Genomic DNA, 24,688 nt, shown 5'->3' with positions numbered 1-24,688 from the left:
AACATTGCAGTGAAGGGACTTCGCAAAGGGTCACCATGCCAATGAGTTCCAATGCAAAACAAGAAGTGTAGCAAGACTGAGATTTAGAATGCCTTAAATTGGTTTCCTTCTTCTGAAGATAACTTTCTTCAGAGTGTGTTCAAGGGTAGTAGTTGCGCACTGAGACTCTGGCTGGAGTGGAGGTGTTCCCGGGGAAGAGCTGAAGCCTACAGTAGGGGAAGAGACTGGTTGATCCAAGGTCACACCACCGGTCAGGGCTAGAGCCATGTGCAGAGCTCCACATCTCCTATCTGCAAACCCAGGAAGCCAAAATACTTGGATCACAGCTACCTTCACGGGGCATGCAGCACGTATCAGCACCTTGCCTGCCTTCTGTCACGTAATTAACCACCATACAAGACAGGTGATCTTATCCTCATTGTGTAGATGGTGGAATTGAGGCTTAAAGAGGTCAAGTCCTTGCACAGGGTTACAAAGCTGGTGAGTGGTGTCGCCTGGGTTTAAATCCAGGCCTGAGTTCCCTCCGAAGCCCACACTCTCTCCACCATGTGTGCACGTGCATGGCTGTCTCTCTTGTTGCCAGATCTCCCAACACGTGTCTGTTGACTCTGGAGCTTTGTCACATTAGATAGCTTTAGTGTTTTTGTTGTTGTTGCCTTTTTTTTTTTTTTTAAATAAAGAGCTAGCCTTCCTTTTCACTGCTCCCCCCGCTAACAGTGTATCTCATTCCCTCCCTGCTGCTCTGGTAGCTGGGGGGATTTGCAGAACTACAGCAGGTCAAGAAAAAATAAGACATACATTTGTAAGCCGGATTCAGGCTGCCAAGGGAGAGGTATATTCATCACCCGGACGGTGAAAGATATCAAGCCAGGAGAGGATATGATCTGTCAACTCTATATTTCAAAGGTACTTCTTCATTGTGATCATTTCTTTCTATCCCACAACAACCTCAGGCTCTAGCTCCGCTGCACTATGGGAAATGAGGCAGGCAACAGGGGCAAAGCTGAGTCCTGTCTTCTGCCTTGAAAGTTGTCAGACCAGGCCTTCTGACCAGGGATGTGACAGGTGTCTGGTCCAGAGCATCCCTCACCCTTGTACCCTTGTACCTGGTGTGGCCTTACTAGGCTGGCCCGTCACCTCTAGCAGGTGACAGCTGGAGGGCACCTTTAGTCTGTGGATGTCCCACTTCATTTGGGAGAGGGCAATAGTCCTGGAGGGATCATGGTAACCGGCTTTGCTCCAGAGCCAGAGGTCAGAGGTCACAGTGGCATAGCCCACTGCAGGGAGGGAGCCCTCTGGAAGTGTGCGTGGACTGGAAAGGACTGGCCAGCATTGCAGGAAGCACTCTTGCAGAACTGCCATGTAACATAGCCCTAGATGGTGACAACATGTCCTTCATCACAGGACTTGTAATGATTTTTAAAGATTTTTTAAAAAAGATTTTATTCATTTATTTGAGAGAAAGAGAGAGCACACAAGCAGAGGGAGCAACAGAGGGAGAGGGAGAAGCTCCCTCAGCAGGGAGCCCGAAGCGGGGCTTGATTCCAGGACCCTGGGATCATGACCTGAGCAGAAGGTAGCCTCTTTTTTTTTTTTTTTTAAAGATTTTTATTTATTTATTTGACAGAGAGAGACACAGCGAGAGAGGGAACACAAGCAGGGGGAGTGGGAGAGGGGGAAGCAGGCTTCCTGCTGAGCAGGGAGCCCGATGCGGGGCTCGATCCCAGGACCCTGAGACCATGACCTGAGTCGAAGGCAGACGCTTAACAACTGAGCCACCCAGGCGCCCCCAGAAGGCAGCCTCTTAACCGACTAAACCACCCAGGTGCCTCATCACAGGACTTTTTCATGTTACTTTGCTTGGTTGCCAGGAGATCTCTGGGAGGCAGTTACTTGTGCTGTAGGAAACTGAGGCACAAGTGGGGTTTAGTGACTCCCACAGGTCAAGTCCCCTTGTCCTCCTCCCTGGCCCCAGCCCAGCCCGCACTCTGTAGTATCAGGCAAAACCAAGATCAGGCACTAATCTTCAAGTCTGAATCTCTCCTCTGAGGCTTATGTGACTTTTCTTCCCTCCTCACAGCCCTTTATCATTGACGGATTCAAGTTCGACCTACGGATTTATGTGCTGATGACCTCCTGTGACCCTCTGCGGATTTTTGCATACAATGAAGGACTAGCACGCTTCGCCACCACCTCTTACTCCCACCCCAGCACAGACAACCTGGTGAGCTCAGGGGTTGTGCCCTGGCCCCTCCTCCTTAGGGGGATGAAAAATCCCAGTTCAGTCCACATTCTCAAGGCACTGTGGACATGGCTGTTGTTGGTTGAAACTTACCATGTGCCAGGTTGCAGACGTCCAGACGTCCCTTCCTTTAGCCCTCTAAGGAGCCCTCAGAAATAGAGATTATCATCTCCATTTTACAAATGAGGAAATGAAAACTCAGAGTTGAAGGAACTTGTCCAAGGTCACAGAACTGGGAAGAGATGAGGCTGCGACTCGTGGCCAGATCTGCCCTACTGCAAAGCTAGTGCCCCAGATCTGTGGTGCTGGAGGAGAGGCGGCCATGGGCGAGCCCCCGTCCCTCCCCCACCCCCTTCCTGCACTCTATGATCTCCCAGGATTCCTGAAATGTCTCTCAAGCAGTGAACCACCCAATCTCAGGAGTAGCTGGACTCTCTTCTACCCCAGGCTGAAGGCTACCATTTTACTTCCTCTGTTTTACCAGTTTAAGTAAGCCCCAAGACTTTCCCTCTTTTCCATCTCTTTAAGCCACAGGGGAGGGCACAGAGAAGAAGCAGGAGGCCTGCCCTACCTCCTGACCCCACAGACTTGTGTCTCTTTCCCCAGGATGATATCTGCATGCACCTGACTAATTATTCCATTAATAAGCACAGTTCCAATTTCATTCGAGATGCTCACACTGGAAGCAAGAGGTAAGGAGGCTGCCTCACTTCTCTCTCCTTGCCCTGCCGGGCTCAGAGCTCAGACCCGGCCCGTCCCCATCAGTGTTTCCATCTTGGGTCACATGGGCTCAGCAAATATTTCTTTGCCTCCTTATTCTCTGCCCTCTGGCTGTTAATCATTAAAAGAAGTCTACATCGTAAACCCTAGGAGGTTGGGAGGAGGAGAGATAAACATCCCCAGCAGGACACACACACACACACACACACACACACAAACACACACACACACACACACACACACACACACACACACACACACACCAAAACATATGCTTCTTACACTGGGCCCTTCTGACATTTCCAAACCAGTAGATATTTATCGATTCCTAGTCTGCCAAGGGAGAAGGACATGTCAGGCCATTGTTCCTTTGGCCTGTGGTTTTCTGGGTTGCTGCTCCGACAGAGATTCTCGAATGATAGGTCATGCTGCCTGGTGTGGGCTGACTGTGGCTGACTGGCTTTGAGATTCCCCAGAAGGGGAGAAATGGGAAGATTTCATGAGTGTCTTCCCAGTTATTACATTCATGTTATTGTCTGATCCTGTCTCATTTGGGTTTTAGGAAAAAGGGGGAGCTGGAGGAAGTGAACATGGCCAGGTACGAGGGGAAGGGAAAGCAGCGCCAACTAAGGCCCCCGGTGTGGTGGGGCCCGTGCCGGGGGCTCTGTGTGCATGTTTTTCCCCATTGCGTCTTTCCCTCACTATGACAGAGGCATCGTAATCTGCCCTTTGTAGGTGCAGAACTATGAGTTAGGTGCCATCTCCATTTTACAGACAAGGAAACTGAGTCTCTGAGAGGTTAAGCTGCCCAAGGTCACACGGCCGTAAATGCTAGAGCGGGATGAGAAGGCAGGTCTGTCAGATTGCGAGGCGCATGCTCTGTCCCCCGCGCCGGGCTTCAAAGGACTGATAAACACACAGTCGGTTTGGCTTCAAAGCATCAGAGAGGCACGTGAAATTTCACAACACCCCTGGTGGCTGGCAGACTTCCAAAAAGCAAATGGAAAAGCACTGGCTGAAGCCTGCTCGAAGGGGAGGTCTCCCCTGTTTCAGAGGGCGCCAGCACCCGTCTTGCCCGAAGCTCTCCCACCTCCTGGGCTCCCCACCCGGCCCGCGGGCACTAGCTCAGCATCCTTCGCTGCTGTGGGCCGGGCCCAGAGCCGTGCTCAGTGAGGCCTGGCTTTCAGGCTCGGCCCTGCCTCTCACCAGCTGAGTCCGCACGGGCCGGTGTCTTCAGCATTCTGAGCCCCCGCCCCTTGGTGTGTAAGGTGAGGGCAGCGAGATGCCCTGCCCTGCCCTCCCCCGTCCTACGTGCCCTGTCCACCTCCCAGGGTCACTGTGAGGCTCAAATGACCCGTGATAGCCAGGGGGACACTGCCTATGGTTACTGTGATTTTTCCTCAGTCCGAAGGCATGTAACCTAAGGGCCCCTGTTTCCCTCCTCTTATGAGAAGACACCCTGACGACAGGGTTTGGGCTCTCAGGCCATGACGGAAGGGGTGTTAGGGGGTGCCAGGACTCAGGGGAGAGTGTGTAGTATTGTTTGGTCGCCCTGCACCCCCTCCTGCCTTCCTCCTCTTTTTCCTCACCTCTCTTCCCCCCAAGGTGAGGCCTTGCCCCTCTGCTCCGCTACCCTGGCCTCCACCCTGTCCCCTCTCCCTGAGCTCCAGGCTCATTCCTCCTCAGAGCACCCTGACATCTGTTGCCTCCAGCTCAGCGTTTTCTCACTCCTTGCTCCCACCCCAGCCTTCCAAACCGGCTGCCCTGCCCGGCTTCCCCCTCTCTGCCTCCGGACCTGCAGGATTAGAGAGTTTGGTGTCATCTCTGCTGTTGAGTCCTGAATGTTCCTCCTGCAGATGTCCCTGTGTCCCTTCCTTTCCACCAGACCCAGGCCTCGCTTCAGCCTCAGACCTGATGGGTGCTCAGACACCACTTTCCACTGTTATCCTACTACACTGGTGGTCAGCATTCTATTCGTTGAGGACTTGCTAGGTGCCAGGCACTGGTCTAAGAAACAGACACACCACAGCCCATCTAATCCTCACAACAACACTCCAAAGTAAGAATTATTATTATCAGCATGATTTTGCATATTAGGAAACAGGTGTCAAAGGTTAAGTAACTTGCCCAAGTTTCCACAGCTCAGAGGTAGGAGTATCGCAACAAAAACTCCCGAGTCTCTACCCTTCACCACTAGGCCACACTGTCTGTCTGTCCGCTCCGTGGTGTTCCACCAGGACACTTGGGGGCTCACATTCCATATATAGGCTTGCTCATTTCCACTTCTCCATCTTTGCTCAGCTCTAACCGAAAATATGTGAGAACATCCTTGAAGGACCTTCTGGCTCACTAGGCTTCCATGTTGCCTTCTCTGATCTGGCTCTAGATCCTGGTCCAGCCATATGGCCACTGTGCAGCCAGCCTTTGTTTGCTCACTTAATCAGATGAGAGAATTGGGGTCCATCTCTGAGGACGAGCCTGTGGAATCTGAGTCGAACCACCCACAGGAACTTCCCATCTCTGGACTCCCACCACCCTCTGGGCAACATCAGCCATAGCCCATAACTGCTCTTGGCTTGGTGCACATGTTCATCATGTGTTCTCAATTGTACTTAAACTCCTTGAGGGTTAGAGTGGCGCCCTGGCCTCTGGGCGCCTCCATGTGCCAGGCAGAGTCTTTCTTTCTGTCCCTTCCTTTTCCTTTCACCTTCCCTCTTCTTCCTCTTCCGCATCTTCTGAGGCGATCTGCTTCTCATGCTGACTGCCTCACCTGCTCACACTTCCCCCATCCTCAGCGTGAGGCCATCTGTGCCCCTGGTAAACCCCCCAGCAGCCGCACACTCAGCAGGAGCAGTGAAGGAGGGGAGGCAGAATGACTGGAAATCTGGCAGGGCTTAGGGGCAGAGACCAGGTCCTCTGCATCTTTCAGGGTGCCTGGCACATGGCTGATGTGTTAAATTGAATTGGCTAACCACTGGGCATTATGAAATTATACAATAATGTATATTCATTTTGATGTGCCTGAGTCATCAAGAAGAGGTTATGTTATGATTTGCAGTGTCTGTTATAAGAAGGCAGGGAAGTGTATAATCTATTTTGGGAAAATTTATTTCCCAATTAAGCAAATTAAATACATTTTTTTTGCACTTGAATGGTTTGGCTTCAAGCGATCTGGAAAATTCATTTAGGTGCTACACTTTATTCCCTGACAATGGCAGGTAGAGGCAGTGGGCCTCTGTATTGAGCGGCCTTTGCTAATCTGTCTTTATATAAATGCATCCTTGGTTGTTTCATATGTGTGTTGACTCCCCCAATGGTCTTTAGGCTTCCCATGACAGTGGGGGGCAATTTCTTAGGATTCTCTCATTTCCCGAGCTTTGCATGTACAGCAGGCTCTTAGCAAGTTTGCATTGGCTGACCACCCCTGCTTCCTCCTTTTTGGCTCCACTGGCTGGGGCCCAGTGAGCTCTTTGAACTGTCTGTGAGCCATGTCTCTTGTCTTATTTTCCTCTTCACGCCCCTGCGTCTCTTCCTTCCATATTTCCACTTCCCATTTCAGCTCTGTGCCTATGAGTGGATGTGTATGTGTCCCCACCATTGTCTTTCAGACCTGTTAGATTTGCCTCCTTTCTGTATGACCCAGCTCAGAGCTGACCAGAGCACCCCTTTATTTTTTTTTATTATTATGTTGTATTAATCACCATACATTACATCATTAGTTTTTGAGGTAGTGTTCCATGATTCATTGTTTGGGTATAACACCCAGTGCTCCATGCAGAACGTGCCCTCTTTAATACCCATCACCATGCCAGCTCATCTGCCCCTCCCCTCTAGAACCCCCAGTTTCTTTCTCAGAGTCCATAGTCTCTCATGGTTCATCTCCCCCTCCGATTTCACCCCCTTCATTCTTCCCCTCCTGCTATCTTCTTGTTCTTTTTTTTTTTTGACATATGTTGCATTATTTGTTTCAGAGGTACAGATCTGTGATTCAACAGTCTTGCACAATTCACAGCGCTCACCGTAGCACATACCCTCCCCAATGTCCGTCACCCAGCCACCCCGTGCCTCCCACCCCCCACCACTCCAGCAACCCTCCGTTTGTTTCCTGAGATTAAGAATTCCTCATATCAGTGAGGTCATATGATACATGTCTTTCTCTGATTGACTTATTTCACTCAGCATAATACCCTCCAGTTCCATCCACGTCGTTGCAAATGGCAAGATTTCATTCCTTTTTATGGCTGCATAATATTCCATTGTGTATATATACCACATCTTCTTTATCCATTTATCTGTTGCTGGACATCTTGGCAGAGCACCCCTTTAAGTGTTTCCTCATGAACCATAGACATCCTCTGATCTCTGTAATAGGGTGACAGGTCATCTCAGTTTGCCCGTGACTGAGGGGTTTCCCAGGATGTGAGACTTTCAGTTCTTTTTTAAAAAAATTTATTATTTTTTAAAATTTTATTTGATTTAAATTCAAGTAATTAACGTAGAGTGTATCATTAGTTTCAGAGGTAGAGGTCAGTGATTCATCAGTTGCATGTGACACCCAGTGCTCATTACATCACGTGCCCTCACCATCATCACCCAGTTATGCCATCTGCCCTCCCAGCAACCTTCAGTTTCTTTCCTAGAGTTAAGACTCCCTTATGGTTTGTCTCCCTCTCTGTTTTCATCTTATTTTATTTTTCCTCCCTTCCCCTATGTTCATCTGTTTTGTTTCTTAAATTCCATGTATGAATGATATTATATGGTATTTGTCTTTCTCTGACTGACTTATTTCGCTTAGCATGATACCCTCTAGTTCCAACCACATTGTTGCAAATGGTAAGATTTCATTTTTTTGATGGCTGAGTAATATTCCATTGTATATATCTACCACATCTTCTTTATCTAAAATCGGGACTGTCCTGGTTTGCCTGGGACAGTTGGTAACCCTATCTGTGGAAATGCCCCAGGGCTGCCTTTTCTTTGTGGATAGTCCTCAAGCAAAGTTTCTGTGTCTTTTTTTTTTTTTTAAAGATTTTTATTTATTTATTTGTCAGAGAGAGAGAGAGAGAGCACAAGAAGGGGGAGCAGTAGTGGGAGAGGGAGAAGCAGGCTCCTCACTGAGCAAGGAGCCCGATGTGGGACTCGATCCCAGGACCCTGGGACCATGACCTGAGCTGAAGGCAGACGCTTAATGACTGAGCCACCCAGGCACCCCAAGTTTCTGTGTCTTTAGCATCCCCAGAATCCTGTGCTGTGGGACCCAGGTATTGGTGTTCTTAAAAGTCTCCCTGTGTGTTTCTAATGAACACCAAAGGTTGAGAAACTATTTGCCATCAAAGCAAAGCCATGATGTAGGGTGTTTTTTTTTTTTTTTAATATTTTTTATTCACCCATTAAGCTTTCCCCTTGGAATACCCAGTCCCTGCCCCAGCCTCACAGGTGTTTTCTGGATCACAGTGATAGTGCCCAAGCCAGGTCTTATGTGTCATCATCTGCACCCACTTCCAGGCTGTGGAGGCTTAAGTACTGTGGCCCTGTGGCTCCTGCAGGCCCCTCCTGAGCTGACACAGCCCTGTTGTCACCCTGGGTCCTGGGTGTCTGTCACCATTACCTCTGGGGACTTAACGTCTCCAAAAGTTTCTGGTTTCCCGCAGGAGATGGCCTTAGGTGACCAGAGGTGGGCTGCCTTGCCTCACGGCCTGTGGTTTCCTTCCAGGAAGCTCTCCACCTTCAACATGTACATGGAAAACCATGGCTACAACATGGAGCAGGTCTGGAGAGATATCGAGGATGTCATCATCAAGACGATCATCTCCGCCCACCCCATCATCAAGCATAACTACCACACCTGCTTCCCCAACCACACACTCAACAGTGCTTGCTTTGAAATCCTGGGCTTTGATATTTTGCTGGACCACAAACTCAAGCCCTGGCTGCTGGAGGTAGAGGGGCTGGGGCGAGGGGTGAGAACTGACTGCTGTTCCTGGGGTGAGCCAGTGTCAAGGCTCATCCCTTCATCCCCGGCTCAGCCAGATCATTTTAATCAACTTCCTGGCCAGGCCTATTTATCCGGCGGCAGTGCTGGCTGCCTGGGGCTCCTCCCTTAGCTGAGAAGTGGCCACCAGAGGGGGGTAGATGGCCAGGAATTAGAGAGTTCCTTGTGCCTTCTTGAGGTCCACCCAGACCTGGAAACTTTGATCGCAGGCACAGAAAGACTCTAAAGACAACTTGATTTTTTTGTCACAGAATTGTCTCCCAGAAAGGGGGTGTTCTTCATCAAAGCTGGATGATGATGTTCCAGATCAGAACCAGGCCTGGCTCTCAGGGGCTTGGGCCACTCAGGTCCAAGCACCAACAGAGAGTGGCCTGGTGTGTGTGGCCAAGGGAATGGGTGGGGAGCCCCTCAGTGAGTTTCCTGACTTCCCCAGACCCATGGCAGGGTGGATAGAGGAGGACAGGGTGGCTGTCTCTCTTCCCCATTAGACCTGCGCTCAGCAGCCCTCAAGGGACCCTTCAGTCCGCATTATAGGAGGTGGGGATTGGAGGAGCCAGGTGCCAAGTCGGAGTTGCTAGGGCTGGTTGGCACAGAGTCAGAGTCTTCAGAAGGCAAAGCCAGAATCCTGGGTCCCCTTCCTGGGGCCTTGCCTTTCCTCCATTCCCAGCCCTTGTTGACAGGTGTAGGTGGGAAGGAGAATATGGCTGTTTGAGCTCTTATACAAAGAGCGGAATTGGCCACCAGGCACAGGCCTTCAGAAACTACTAGAAATCTTCAAATGTTACAGAGTGCGTCTAAATGATCTGGTCTTTTCTGTGAGCAGGAATGAGGCCTCTCCCTCCTCCCACCTGCCTCCCTCTCTCGATCCTGGTGAGGGTCCAGAATGCATCACTCTGGCTTCTTCCCCACCTCCCAGCCTGGTCCTTTGGACTGCGCCCTTCTCTCTGCTTTAGGGCATGCTATGTAAGCAAGAGAGCACACCCACCAGGGGGAGGGAAAGCAAAGACAGGGCACCCCTGATGCTTCTCAAGAGGAAAGGACTGAAATCGAAGCTGGTTAAACTAGAGGAGGTTCTGCTTTCTCCTCTCTTCACCGTGACTCTGGGGCAGACTTCCTCTCCCTCTGTTCCATCTGGTAGCCAGGGCCCCATGCTGGGCTTAGGTAGCTCCCCGGAGGTGGCATTTTGGCCTTGCTCCCTGCTTCCACGCTGGACAGCCCAGCCCCCTGCTGCCCTCACAGGTTAACCACTCTCCAAGCTTCTCCACCGACTCCTGGCTGGATAAAGAGGTGAAAGACAGTCTGCTATATGACACCTTGGTTCTGATCAACCTGGGAAACTGTGACAAAAAGAAAGTCTTGGAGGAGGAGAGACAGCAGGGGCGATTCCGGCAGCGATGTCGTTCTTGGGAGACCAGGTACGGAGGTGCCCCCGCACCCTGGGGACCCCATTCTCTATGACTTCCCTGCTCCCAGTAAGACTGGCCTGTCCTGGTCCTCGACAACGTACTAGTTATGTGGCCTTTACGTCTCTTCTTTGAGCCTCAGTGTTCCTTCTGTGAAATGGAGCCAGTGATCCATAAGGTGGAATTAAATGAGATAAGGTATAATAAAAGGTTCATCATAGTGCCTGGCACTATAGTGTGTGTTAGAGGTGGTGAAGAGTCTTGCCTGGCGGGGGCAGGCAAAATGAGTGAAGGGGGTTAAGAGGTACAAACTTCCAGTTATAAAATAAGTCATGGGGAGGTAATGTAGGGCATGGGGACTGTAGTTAGTAAGGCTGTCTTGCATATTTGAAAGTTGCTAGGATCTTAAAAGTTCTCATCACAAGAAAAAACATTTTTTTAAAAGATTTTATTTGTCAGAGAGAGAGAGAAAGCTCATGAGCAGGGGGAGGGGGAGATGGAGAAGCAAGCTCCATGCTGAGCAGGGAACCCGACGCGGGGCTCGATCTCGGGACCCAGGAATCATGACCTGAGCCGAAGGCAGATGCTTAATGGACTGAGCCACCCAGGCGCCCCCCCAAAAAATTTTTGTTAACTGTGTATGGTGACAGATGTTAAGTAGACTTATTGTGGTGATCATTTCACAATACACACAAATAGCGAATCGTGTTTGCACACCTGGGAAACTAACAGAATGTTCTATGTCAATTATACTTCAACTTAAAAAAGTCATTACATTTAAAGAAAGAATCTTGCTTGGAGCTGGTGGGGAGTGGAGTCAGTTCTAACAAATGATAATCCTATTTGGAATATTAGTTTATATTTGCAGAATGTGGCAGCTTGTACAGTTTTACTGTGAGCATTTTTTTGGCACATAAAAATAGGAGATTAAGTTATAGACAGACTATATATCATGGATATGAGTTTACTAATATAACATGAAGATTTAGGGATTACCAATCAAAAAATAAAACCGTTGCTTTATGGAGTGCTTGGGTGGCTCAGTCGGTTAAGCATCTGCCTTCGGCTCAAGTCATGATCCCGGGGTCCTGGGATCGAGCCCTTCATCGGGCTCCTTGCTCAGCGGGAAGCCTGCTTCTCCCTCTACTCCTCCCCCCCCCCCCCCCGGCTCGTGATCTCTCTCTCTCTCTCACTGTGTCTCTCTCTGTCAAATAAATAAATAAAATCTTTCAAAAAACAAACCCGTTGCTTGATTTTTACAGAAAGACACACTAGTCTGACCTATCCCATGTCACTGGGTTGGTGGGGGCGAGGGTCCCCTGCTCCCTGCACGGCAGCATTTGCCTGTGAACAGGGGCCTTGGTTCTGCAGAGTGATTTTAGTGCCTGAAGACTCGGAACGCAGCCGAGGAGACGCCTGTGTTGCTTTTCAGACCCCGCGGCAGTTGCCGCACCCCCATGAGCAGAGCCTGCTGAATCTTGGGGACGGAGCTTTGGGAACTGGGGCAATAGCATCTGTGTTCGGAGGCCACTGGGTTTCTCAGAGCACTTTTGCCTGTGAACTGTCTTCCCTCTGAGGAGGGTTGGTAGCAGGGAGTATTGTATGGTCCTGTGGCTGGAGCTAAGGAGACCAGGCTTCTGGGAGGGGAACTGACTTGTGTGCAAGGTCCCCTCGCTGGGAAGTGGCAGGGCTGGGGCTGGAGCACAGCGAGTGTGCTGCTTGGGATCCCAGAATAGCTTCCCCTGTGCCAGTGTTCTCCCCACTTCTCAAGGAGGAGGCAGCATCCGCTAGGGCAGAACTGGGGCCCTCCCCTGAATCATCCTCTTGGTCATGACTTGGCCCTGGGTAGCTCAGTGCCCTCGGTTTGCCTGCTGTAAAAGGGGCTTCTCATTCCTCCCTCCCTGACCTCCACCTCCCCGAGGGGCTGTGAGGGAGAATGAGATCATTGCAGCTCATAAAAGCACATCCGTGAAGCCCTCAAATTTAGCCAAACACAAGCTGCCGTTCTCCAGAGGAGGGTTATAGGGGCTGCGAATGGGGAGGTGGCGACAGTCTGCCTCCTCAGAACTGAGCCAAGGGGAAGGGGGTTTTTGTACGAGGAGAGAGTCTGGTGAGCTGTCAGAATGACTGTTCTGACCAGCTTTCCTTGAATCATGACATTGGCTGTCCCAAGAGGGCTAGAATCTCCTTTCAGCAAATACGGGCGGGCCACTGTTGTGCGCAAGGCCTTGGCCTGGCCCCAGGGGACATCCAGCTTGGCACGTCCCTTCCAGGCTCTGTCCCAAGAAAATCCACGGCAGCCCTGTGTTCTGTTCCCCCCCAGGATGGAGGAGGTCAAGGGTTTCCAGGCCGTGCAGTTGGAGAAAACTGAGAAGTACGAGAAGGAGAACCGTGGGGGGTTCCGCCTGATTTATCCTACTCTGAATTTGGAGAAGTATGACAAGTTTTTCCAGGACAACAACTCCCTCTTCCAGAATACTGTTACCTCCAGGGCTCGGGAGGTGTATGCCCGGTAGGAAGGCTCTGGGCGGGGTGGGTGGATGTTGGGACGGGTTGGGTCGTGCTTGAACTTCTGGGGGACCGGCCTGGGATGGTGAGGAGGGTCTTTGAGCTTCTGTCCCCAACCCAGAAGTTGCCAGGGGGAACATTTGCTTTAGTCTCACGAGAACCAGGAATCATGATTCCTTGGTGTGGGGTGTTCAGTAGATATGTAGCTGTTCCTAGAAACTCCCTCCCAAGACAGGCACCTTCACCCTTCTCCAGAATTCCCAGGGAGCTCCCTCCTGGATTCACACAGGCATGAAATCTAAGAGCTGGAAGGGACCCATCCTTTCCAGTCCAATCCCTACCTATCACCTCATTTTTTTTTAATGATTTAATTTATTTGACAGAGAGAGACACAGCGAGAGAGGGAACACAAGCAGGGGGAGGGGGAGAGGGAGAAGCAGGCTTCCCGCCAAGCAGGGAGCCCGACGTGGGGCTCGATCCCAGGACGCTGGGTTCATGACCTGAGCTGAAGGCAGACGCTTAATGACTGAGCCACCCAGGCGCCCCCATCACCTCATTTTATGGACGGGGAAGTCAGAGCACAGAAGGGGTCATATAGTAGGTGATGACAAAAGAGGAATTGGAACATAACAATAAAAAAATTAAAAAAAAAAAGAGGAATTGGGATCCCTGTCTCCTGACCCATGTGACTGCGTTATTCCCACTACATCATTGGCCAGAGAGGCCCAGGATATAAAGTGGTCCAATGTGGGGGCCCCTTGTTTGACCACCCACCCAGACCCTCTTCCCAGCACCTGCCATGTGTGGGATTTGGCCTCGGTAGAGCGGCTGACTTTGCATCACTCCTTGGATGCTATTCCCCAGACTGGGAATGGTGTGGTGGGAAGCATGGCTGTCCCCTCCACCTCCTGCTCTGGGCCCTGCAATCATTTGTGCAGGCTGGACACGCGGAGGGAGGACACTGCACTCTTTGGCAAGCATCATCCACCCCTCAGGGAGGGTGCCCACATTTGTAGCCCATCCCTAACCTCCACGACCCTCCCTGTTCCTCCTGGACAGGCAGCTGATCCAGGACCTAAGGCTGAAACAGGAGAAAAAATCCTTCCAAACGAAGGAGAAGGTGGAGATGCAGGGGGAGTCAGCAGGCGAGCAAGCGAGGGGCAAGAGCATGAAGAGCTGCCGACAGAAACCACAGCAGAAACACCAGGCCGCCACCCTCACCTTCAAACAAGTAAACCCTGCTGGGAGGGGAGCGTGTGTGCCTGGCACCCTTCCCTGGCTGGGGCCGCCCCGTGGGGGGGTGCTCAGGAGACTGCTACTCAGATCCCTGACGCACTGAATGAATGGGGCTGACAAAGGGCTGGGCCACAGGAGGGGGAGCCTGGAAGTCGCAAGGAGCCTGGCATCCTTCAGAAGACTCTCACTGGTCTGTCCTTCTTACCTCGTCCGGCGGGAGGAAAAGCAGCCGGGGAGGCTGAGCACGATCCCCACGTAGGGAGCGGGCGCCAGGATTACTTAATACTCATGGGTCCCAACCCCAGTTTGGGTTGGAATGTTCCCCTCTAGCAGGCCAGGGGTACAGCTGAGAGAGGGGGCCGCAGAGAAGGGCTGCAGGGAGGCAGGACCCTCACCATTATGTGGGGTGATGGACCGCAGCTGGGTCCTTCCAACCTGCTCTCTGCTCAAAGTGTGGACCAGCCCTGGACGGGGGGCCCGCAGTCCCGTTGTCCTACAGTCCGAGTCTTTGGATTGCCCCTCTCTGCTTCACTGTCTCTTCTGGCTCAGTGGAAAGACTCAGTTGGCCTTTTGGTCCATCTCCTTTTTCTTGAACCCTCACCTAAAGGAACAGGATGAGAGCAGGATATTTTTGGGTTTTTTTTGTATTTTGTAACTTTGCTAGGGTCATAGGCCTTTTGAGAAACTGATAAAAACTATGATACTCTCTTGCCATAAAGTATACAAAGATACAGTTTTAAAACTGCAGTTTTAAGTGGCCCAAAGACCCCGTGAAACCGTCCATGAACTCTCTAGGAGTCCCTGCACCCCAGGATCAGAACCTCGGATTAGAGAGACTTTGATACCATTTGCTTTCCTTCTCCTCCTCCTCCCCTTGGCACCTCCCCTTGGTGCAGATGAATCTGGAAGTGGACAGAGCTGGGTTCCCACAGGCTGTGTTTGGTTTCCTCCTTCCCAGCGTCTCCAGCCAATGGCATTGGTATCCTGCACACCTGACTTGCTCTTGAGTGTCAGAGATGCAAAGACAAATGAGACAGACAGCATCCTCGACCAGGAGACCCCCACGAAAGGGGCCAGCCCTCCTCCCTGCAAGCCTATAGCTGCAAGACGATACACCTCTGTACCTGACCTGAGGCACTCAAGCCTTCTCAGCTGCCCGGGGCTGGGGCTCAGTCAACCCATCTCCAGAATCGAGGAGGTCAAGTCTGCCTCTGCAGTGAACATATTCACCAGCACTGGGGTGAGTAGAGCGGTCTACCTCCCCAGAGGGCTCAGCTCAGGGGCCAGTGGTAGGAGTCTTGCTTTCTGGTCCCTTCTATCCTCCTGACTTGCTGTCTCCCTTTGAGTAAGCCACTTAAGACTCGATATCCCCACCTGTGAAGCCCAAGTTATGCAAGAGCATACGTGCTAGGAGAATGGACCTATACTTTGAGGGCTTTTCCAATGGCTGTCTTCTGCACCCCAAGTTTTTTTTTAAAGATTTTATTTATTTATTTGAGAGATAGAGAGCGCGAGAGGGAGGAGGGTCAGAGGGAGAAGCAGACTCCCTGCCGAGCAGGGAGCCCGATGTGAGACTCGATCCCAGGACTCCAGGATCATGACCTGAGCCGAAGGCAGTCGCTTAACCAACTGAGCCACCCAGGCGCCCACTGCACCCCATCTTTAAGCATGTTCCCACCTGCTGTGTTAGCTTCCTGTGGCTGCTGGAGCAAATCACCATGGACTTGGGGGCTTAAAACACAAATTTATTCTTTCACAGTTCTGGGGGCTAGAAGTCTGAAAACAAGGTGTTGGCAGGGCCGTGCTCCATCTGAAGGCTCTAGAGGGAGGATCCTTCCTTGCTTCTTGCTAGATTCTGGTGGTTGCCAACAATCCTTGGAGCTCCTTGGCTTGTAGCAGTGGGACTCCAACCTCTGCCTCTGTTGGCACATGGACTCCCTCTTTGAGTTTCTCCTCTGTAGATCTTCATGTGGCCTTCATATAAGGACACCAGTCATTGGACTTAGGGCTTACACAGATCCATATGACCTCACTTTAACTTGACTCATGATATCTGCAAAGACCCTATTTACAAATAAGGTCACATTCTGAGCTTTGTGGCAGTGTTGAACCCAGTACATCCCTTAAACAGTGTTTCTCAAACTCCATTCGTGTATGGACACCTGTTGAAGGAAAGAAAACTCTCTTAGATCCCCATTGTTGCCGTAAATAACTTTTATAGATATATACAAACATAAAACCAGATATATAAAATCTTTATAACTCTTATACAACTATGAAATCAAAACAAACATCACCAATGAAATTCACATCAAAAATATTAATTGAATGTGACAGCTGATTTTTTATTTTTGCAGACACTAAGATGCCACATGAATGTGGTACTGACAGTTCTAGAACGGGTTTTTTGTGTGTTTACTGTAGTCAGGCCCACCAAAGGCTATGTGATGACTGTATTGTAAGTACTGGAAAACCTTCAGCATTGTTGGGCCTTTGCCAAGTCCAAATGCAGTATGGAAGAGTGTAATGCTTTTCAAGTTCCTAACCATAGCCCACAGTAGAAATCTGTTTTATTTTATCCATCCATACACACACTGGAAAAAAGTTTCTAAAACAATGATGAGCCATACAACATATGGTAATTCCTTTGATATTTTTTATTCTCTTCTGTTTTGTTCTTTCAAAAATACCAGTTCCTGGAGCACCTGGGTGGCTCAGTTGGCTAAGCATCTGCCTTCAGCTCAGGTCATGATCCCAGGGTGCTGGGATCGAGCCCCACATTGGGCTCCCAGCTCCGTGGGGAGTCTGCTTCTCCCTCTCCCCCTACTTATGTTCTCTCTGTCTCTGTCTCTCTCTCAAATGAATAAATAAAATCTTAAAAAATAAATAAATAAAAATACCGGTTACAATCCACTAAATTAATTTCATGATTTATTAATAGGTTTACAGCCACAGTTCGATAAACGCCTTTAAAAGAATAGGCTTTGGGGGGGCGCCTGGGTGGCTCAGTCATTAGGCGTCTGCCTTCGGTTCAGGTCATGATCCCAGGGTCCTGGGATTGAGCCCCACATGAGGCTCCCTGCTCCGCGGGAAGCCTGCTTCTCCCTCTCCCACTCCCCCTGCTTGTGTTCCTGCTCTTGCTATCTCTCTCTGTCAAATAAATAAATAAAATCTAAAAAAAAAAAAAGTAGGCTTTGGAACTTCATGACATTGGATTTCACAGATATGACACCAAAAGCAGGGCCGCCTGGCTGGCTCAGTCGGAAAAGTGTGTGGCTCTTTATCTCAGGGTGGTGAGTTCAAGCCCCATGTTGCATGTAGAGATTACTTAAACAAACAAACAAATAAACTTTAAAAAAAAGAGCAAGGGCGCCTGGGTGGCTCAGTTAGTTAGGCGACTGCCTTCAGCTCAGGTCATGATCCTGGAGTCCCGGGATCGAGTCCCACATCGGGCTCCCTGCTCAGCAGGGAGTCTGCTTCTCCCTCTAACCCTCCCCGCCCTTGTGCTCTCTCTCTCTCTCATCCTCTCTTTCAAATAAATAAATAAAATCTTAAAAAAAAAGCAAAAATAGGTAAGTGAGACTATATCAAACTTGAACAATCAACAGAGTGAAAAGGCAACCTGTGAAATGGGAGAAAATATTTTCAAACTATGTATCTGATAAGGGGTTCATATCTAGAATATATAAAGGACTCTTATAACTCACACCAAAGATAAACTGATTTTAAAATGGGCAAAGGATTTATGGATGGCCCAGTTGGTTGAGTGCCTGACTCTTGGTTTTGGCTCAGGCTGTGATCTTGGGGTCATAGGGTCAAGCCCCCCATTGGGCTCTGTGCTCAATGTGGAGTCTGAGATTCTTTCCCCCTCTTCCTCTGCCCGTCCCCCTGCTCTTTCTTAAATCAATCAATCAATCAATCAATCAATCAAACAATCTTGAAAAAAAATGGGCACCTGGGTGGCTCAGTTGGTTAAGCGTCCAGCTGTTGGTTTCAGCTCAGGTCATGATCTCATGGGTGTGGGATTGAGCCCCATGTCAGGCTCCCTACTAAGCGGGGAGTCTTCTTGGAGGTCTGTGGCACAGCAATGGGCATATTGTTAACACTATTTACTCTATACTTAAAAACGGTTAAGGTAGCAAATTTTATGTGTGTGTGTGTATGTGGGGTTCCTTTTTTTCCTGCAATAAAAAAAAGAGTAAAGAGTGTGCATTGGGATCTGGCTGCCTCTGTTTGGATCCTGGAGTCTCCTCTAATGACTTGCATCTAGTCACTCTTCTCTCCCTAAGCCTCAGTTTCCTCATCTAAAAAAAAAAAAAATGGAATTTTGACACCTGGGTGGCTCAGTTGGTTAAGCGTCTGACTTCAGCGTAGGTCATGATCCCAGGATCCTGGGAACCAATCCCCTGTTGTCAGGCTTTGCACTCAGCTGGAGTCTGCTTCTCCCTCTCCCTCTGCCCCTCCTCCTGCTCTTGCACTCTCTCTCTCTGTCTCTGTCTCTTTCTCTCAAATAAATAAATAAAATCTTTTAAAAATGGAATATTAATAATAGTACCTACCAGTGGATTGCTTTGAGGCTTAAGTGGAAGAATACATGAAAATGTGGAGAGTGACACCTGCCACATAGAATTCAGGAAGCTTTAGCTGCTATTTTAATATTACTGCGACTTCTTAAGACTGCCTTTGTTCTTCTCTCATTAATCTAAGATGTAAAGTAGTACTACTTAACTCCAAAGAGATTTTTAAAAATAAGACAGTAACATTTTATTGTTTTTTTTTCTTTTCTGGATTTCATGTGCAGAGGGTTAATTTAATAAAAAGCCCTGGTTCATTCAAAGCCTTTGCATCTTTCATTTATCTATTTTTCCCTTTTATCTCTATGCTCACCTCCCATTCTCCTATCCACCATCTTTTGTTAGTATGTTTCCTGGCAAAGTAGGGATTTTTTTTTAATATATGCATTTAAACTTTATTTAAATGTGATTGGGTCATTTATCTCATTCTATGACCTATTCTTTTTCTTGTTGAGCCTGTTTTCCTTTTTTTTCTTTTATTTATTTTCTTTTATTATTTTTTTTAAGATTTTATTTATTTATTTGACAGAGAGAGACACAGCAAGAGAGGGAACACAAGCAGGGGGAGTAGGAGAGGGAGAAGCAGGCTTCCTGAGGAGCAGGGAGCCTGATGTGGGGCTCGATCCCAGGACCCTAGGATTATGACCCAAGCGGAAGGCAGACGCTTGACTGAGCCACCCAGGCGCCACCCCCTTCTTCTTCTTCTTTTTTTTTTTTTGCTGTGTCTCGCTCTGTCAAATAAATAAATAAATAAAATCTTTACCAAAAAAAAATAGATTTATTTATTTTAGAAAGAGAGAGCATGTGCACACACACATTGGGGGTGGGGCTGAAGGAGAGAGAGAGAGAGAGAGAGAGAGAGAGAGAGAAAAGAGAGAATCTCAGGCAGACTCCCTGCTGAGCGAGGAGCCTGAATGGGGGCTGGATCTCAAAACCCTGAGATCACGAGCTGAAATCAAGAGTTGGACGCTTAACCGACCGTGCCCCCCTCTTTTCAAAAGTTTATTTAAGTAAATCTCTACACCCAACATGGGGCTCGAACTCACAAACACAAGATCCAGAGTGACATGCTCTTCTGACTGAGCCAGCCAGGTGCCCCATAATGCTTGGATCTTAACTGAACAATTCTGACAAAAGAAATACACCCATGTATCCTATATCCCTATTGAAGTATAGAAATTTCTAACCTCTCTGGAAAGTTCCCTCCTGTCCTTTCCCAGGCAATTACCCCCCAGTCCTGTGCGTCTCTCTTCAAGGAATCCACTGTCCTGACTCTGACTTTTTTGACCTTGGACTATTTTGCCTATTCTAGAATTTTCTATAAATAGAATGATATAGTACATATTCTTTTGTGTTTGGTTTCTTTACCTCAATATTATATCTGTGAGATCCAGTCACGTTGTTGGGTTTATCAATAGTTTGTTCTTTATTGCTGAATTATATTCTGTTGTACAAATATACTGTAGTTTGTTTATCATTCTCCTGTTGATGGACATTTGGGTTATTCCCAGTTTTTATTTTTTATTGCTATTGTGATTAAAGTTCCTGTGAACATTCCTGTATTTGTGGGCATATGTTTTCATTTCCCTTGAATAACTACCTAAGAGAGGGTTGCTAGGTCAAAGGGTAGATCTATGCATAACTTGTAAGAAACTCCAAAATCTTTATTTAAAATGATTATATCATTGTACATTTCAGCCAACAATGAATGAGAGTTCCAGTTGCTCCATCTTTGTCAACATTTGGTGTTATCTTTTAGATTTTAGCCACCCTAATAGCTATTTGTGATTTCACATTGTGGTTTTAATTTGCATTTCCCTGATGATTAAGTGTGTTGAGCACTTTGCCAGGTGCTTATTGGTCATTCATATATCTTTCTTTTTTTTTTAACAGAAATGTTGACATTCTTTTTTTTTTTTAAGATTTTATTTATTTATTTTACAGAGAGAGACACAGCGAGAGAGGGAACACAAGCAGAGGGAGTAGGAGAGGGAGAAGCAGGCTTCCTGAGGAGCAGGGAGTCTGATGTGGGGCTCGATCCCAGGACCCTAGGATTATGACCCAAGCGGAAGGCAGACGCTTGACTGAGCCACCCAGGCACCACCCCCTTTTTTTTTTTTTTTAAGATTTTCTTTATTTATTTGAGAGAGAGAGCATGAGAAGGAGGGGCAGAGGGAGAGGAAGAGAGAATCTCAAGCAGACTCCTAGCTGAGAGCAAAATTGGACACAGGGCTCAATCTCACGTCCCTGAGATCATGACTTGAGCTGAAACCAAGAGTCAGACACATAACCAACTGTGCCACCCAGGCTCCCCCATTCATATGTCTTTCTTTGTGAAGAGTGTGTCAAGTTTTTGCTTCCCTCTTTTAAAAATTAGGATTATTTATTTTTTATTATTGAGTTGGAGGAATTCCTCATACATTCTGAAAACTTGCCTATTCTTTTTCTTTTTTTTAAATCTTTTTTTAAAGGTCTATTTATTTGAGAGAGAGAAAAATAGAGAAAGAGAAAGAGGCGTGAGTGAGGGGAGGGGGAGGGACAGAGAGAGAGGGAGAGAGAATCTCCAGCAGACTCCCCCCTGAGCACAGAGCCCGATGCAGGACTCAATCCCACAACAACTAGATCATGACCTGAGCCGAAACCAAGAGTCGGATGCTTAACTGACTGTGCCACCCAGGCGCCCCAAGAGAAAAGATATTTTAAAAAAATATATGTATGTATGTAACATATGTATTTGTATATATATATATATCATCTGATGTCATTTCTCTTTAGCCTGAAAAACTCTCTTTAGCATTTACTGTACTGCACACCTCTCTGCTGGTGATGAATTTTCTGTTTTTGTTTATCTGAAAATGTCTTTATTTAGCTTTCATTTTGAAGGCTATTTTTGTTGGACCTAGAATTCTGGGTTGACGTTTTTTTTTTCTTGCGGCACTTAACAAATGTTGTTCCATTATCTTCCAGTGTTCTTTTTCTTTTTTAGTGAGACGTCAGCTGTATTCATAACATTGTCCCCTATATGTAATGTGTTATTTTTCTCTAGCTCTTCTCTTTATCTCTGGATTTCGGCAATTTGACTATGATGTGTCTGGGTGTCGTTTCTTTTTTAAGATTTTATTTTTTTTCAAGTAATCTCCATGCCCAATGTGGGGCTCGAACTCACAACCCAGAGATCAAGAGTCGTACGCTCTTCCACTGAGCCAGCCAGGTACCCCATCTGGGTGTGGTTTTATTTGTACTTATGCTATTTAGGATTCTTGAACTTGTTGGTTTTATAAATTGATGTCTTTCACCACATTTGAGAAGTTTATGGCTATTATTTCTTAAATATTTCTTCAAATATTTTTTCTGCCTTATTCATTCCTCTCTGTTTTACTGTCTCTATGACTACTCTAGGTACCTCAGATAAGTAGAATCATACAATATTTATATTGTTGTGTCTGGCTTATTTCACTTAGCATAATGTTTCAAAGTTCACTCATGCTGTAGTATATCTCAGAATGTCCTTCCTTTTTAAGGCTGACTAGTATTCCATCCATTGATCTGTTGGTGGACATGTGGGTTATACCCACCTTTTGGCTATTGTGAATAATGTTGCTGGGAACATTGGTGTACATACTTTTTAAAAAGGAGTTATCTAATAACTCATTTAGTATGTATACCTAGAAGCAGAAATGCTGGGTCACAGAGTATTTGTAATATTATTTAACTGCGTGTTTCCAGATGGTTCACCAGAATGGCTGTACCAGTCTACATTCTCATCCGCAATGCATGAGGATCCCTATAGTGCCCCATCCCACCAACAGCTTTCTAATTTTTGCCGGTCTAGTAGCTTGGAAATAATACCTATTTTTCTGATGGCCAATTTCTAGTGTTTAAAATCTCTCTTTTGTTAAAAAAAATAACAATAAAACAAAAACAAAAACCCAGAGGAAGCTCTGTGGACATACCCACCATCCTTTGCCCTAGTATTTAGCCAGTTCCTGGTTAGGAAACTATTCTAACCTAATCTTTCTTGCTGCTGATGAGCTTGGCTTACTTAGTCTGTTTGTTTAAATCAAGAAGGCATGGGAAGGAGCCCTAGGCTTCCACAATCTCATTATGGACTGTTTTCTCCTCCAGCCCTTAACCTCAATAGAAACCTGCCCAGATCCTGCCACTCAGGTCTCAGACTCCCCAGAGTTTCTGCCAAGCAGGACCGGGACTACCAGCTCTGGAAGCAGTAGCCCCAAGGTGGATACAGTGGTCTTTAAATACAAGCAGCACCCCCTCCCCCAGGACCTCATCCAGGGGAAAGTATCAAAAATTTCTCTTCCAACAAAATCCCAGAGCTTCTTAGGAAGTCTGAAGCCAAGCTGGACTGCGCCACAGAATGAGACGACGAAGCAGCCTCTGATGCCAGAGCTGTTCACCAAGGTTCCACTGAGGGAGAAGCTCGCCCTGTTCCCAGCTTACTGCAACCCAAAGCTGGGGCCAAATCACAAGTCACGTGAGTGCCAGTGGGTCCAGGCGTGTGCCAAGAGCTTAGGGGACGGGGTCGCTAACAGAAGCAGTCCTCGCCTTGGAGGAGGGCCCAGTCTGGGGTGGCGGTGGGGGATGCAGCCCCCGCCCTCAGGGAGACCCCCCCGGCCTGGTGGTGGAGACATAGTCCACATCCTTAGGGAGTCTCTGGTCTTATTGAAAATACAAAAAAAAGGTAAAAACAGAACGCTTTTGACAAGCACCCTGTTCGACAATTCCTTGTTGTCGTTCAGGTGAGGTGCATTCAGCTGAACGTTCAGTGGAGGGGCAAGAAGTACGAAAACAGGGAAGAGAAGCTACTTGCAGGAGAGGACCAAAGGCGGGTTCTGGTTCAGGAATGTGAGCTGGCCTGAAGCCAGCAGACCCCGGTGGGAGGTGGCCTCGGCCAGCAATGGGCGCCTTGCCCCGCAGCACAAAGGGATGATGCCAATGACTTCGCCTTTCCAGAAACCCACTGCCTGCCCTGGGAGTGCTACTGCAGCAGCCGAAGCTCCAGCGAGAAGAGGCAGCTGCATCTGTCTTCCGTCCTGCTCCTGCCCGGTCCTCCCAGCCGCGACGTGTCTCCCAGTGATCTGCTGGTGGTTGCCACCCCGGCCCGACTGGATCCGAGGCCCCGCAGGAGCCACAGTGGCGCCGCGAGAGACCCGAGTCAGGAAGCGTACAGCCGCAGCCTGATCTCTGGCCCAAAAGGATATGAGAGGGACTAGGTAGGTCCACCCATGTGCTTGTTTCACCGGCTGGCACCGCGTGTGTATGTTTCTGGAAAGTCGGGGAGGTAGGTGGATGGCTGGATTGATAAAAGACATACAGCTAAGTGAACAATTAAGACTGACCTCAGTCAGGGGCGCCTGGGTAGCTCAGTCGTTAAGCGTCTGCCTTCGGCTCAGGTCATGATCCTGGGGTCCTGGGATCGAGCCCCACATCAGGCTCCCTGCTCAGCGGGAAGCCTGCTTCTCCCTCTCCCACTCGCCCTGCTTGTGTTCCCTCTCTCGCTGTGTCTCTCTCTGTCAAATAAATAAATAAAATCTTAAAAAAAAAAAAAAAGACTGACCTCAGTCAAAATGTGACACACACAGCTCCCCCCTTGCAATGTGTGATTCTGCTATGACCACCATGTCCCCACTGCTTTGGGGGTACTTTGCTTGTCTTCCACGATGGCTACAGTTGAGAGTCATTAACGCGGGTCCCAGAAGTAGAACCACGTCAGCTGTGAGGTTGATTTCCACATGTTTTGTTCTGTGCCAGCCTGGCCTTGGCCCAGGTCGCTTGTCCCCAAAGCTGTCCCTGTCATGACAGGCACTGAAGGGACAGAACCAACAGGACACTAGGGACTGAGAAGATCTGAAAACAAAGACCTTGGAGAAGCTTTGATGCCACCGCATGCACGGACAGAGGAGAGAACGAGGAGCCCTCTGTCAGAACACAGGGCTACTGCAGGAGGGTGGGGGGTACCGACTTAGAAGAGCTCTACAGCGTAGTGCCATGTGGG

General features: G+C 48.5%; 1 protein-coding gene across 2 annotated transcripts in view; it reads left to right on the top strand.

Moving 5' to 3' along the window:
• The window catches only part of TTLL6 (tubulin tyrosine ligase like 6), a 33,440-nt gene extending 9,534 nt beyond the window's left edge, over positions 1–23,906 (top strand). For both annotated transcript variants that reach the window (XM_028093726.1, XM_088027307.1), the window contains 10 exons: positions 750–906; positions 2,081–2,224; positions 2,849–2,934; positions 8,676–8,901; positions 10,194–10,369; positions 12,681–12,869; positions 13,925–14,096; positions 15,060–15,341; positions 22,801–23,167; positions 23,647–23,906. In XM_028093726.1, the coding sequence (XP_027949527.1) occupies positions 750–906; positions 2,081–2,224; positions 2,849–2,934; positions 8,676–8,901; positions 10,194–10,369; positions 12,681–12,869; positions 13,925–14,096; positions 15,060–15,341; positions 22,801–23,167; positions 23,647–23,906 (2,059 nt within the window). The remainder of the gene's footprint in view (positions 1–749; positions 907–2,080; positions 2,225–2,848; positions 2,935–8,675; positions 8,902–10,193; positions 10,370–12,680; positions 12,870–13,924; positions 14,097–15,059; positions 15,342–22,800; positions 23,168–23,646) is intronic.
• Positions 23,907–24,688: the final 782 nt, after the last annotated feature.

This window comes from Eumetopias jubatus, unplaced genomic scaffold (assembly GCF_037043125.1).
Source record: "Eumetopias jubatus isolate StellerSeaLion01/CBP00866 unplaced genomic scaffold, mEumJub1_p1.0 scaffold_10, whole genome shotgun sequence".
Classification (NCBI taxonomy): domain Eukaryota; kingdom Metazoa; phylum Chordata; class Mammalia; order Carnivora; family Otariidae; genus Eumetopias; species Eumetopias jubatus.
Note: the sequence above shows the minus strand (reverse complement) of the source record. Positions and strands in the feature narration are given on the sequence as shown.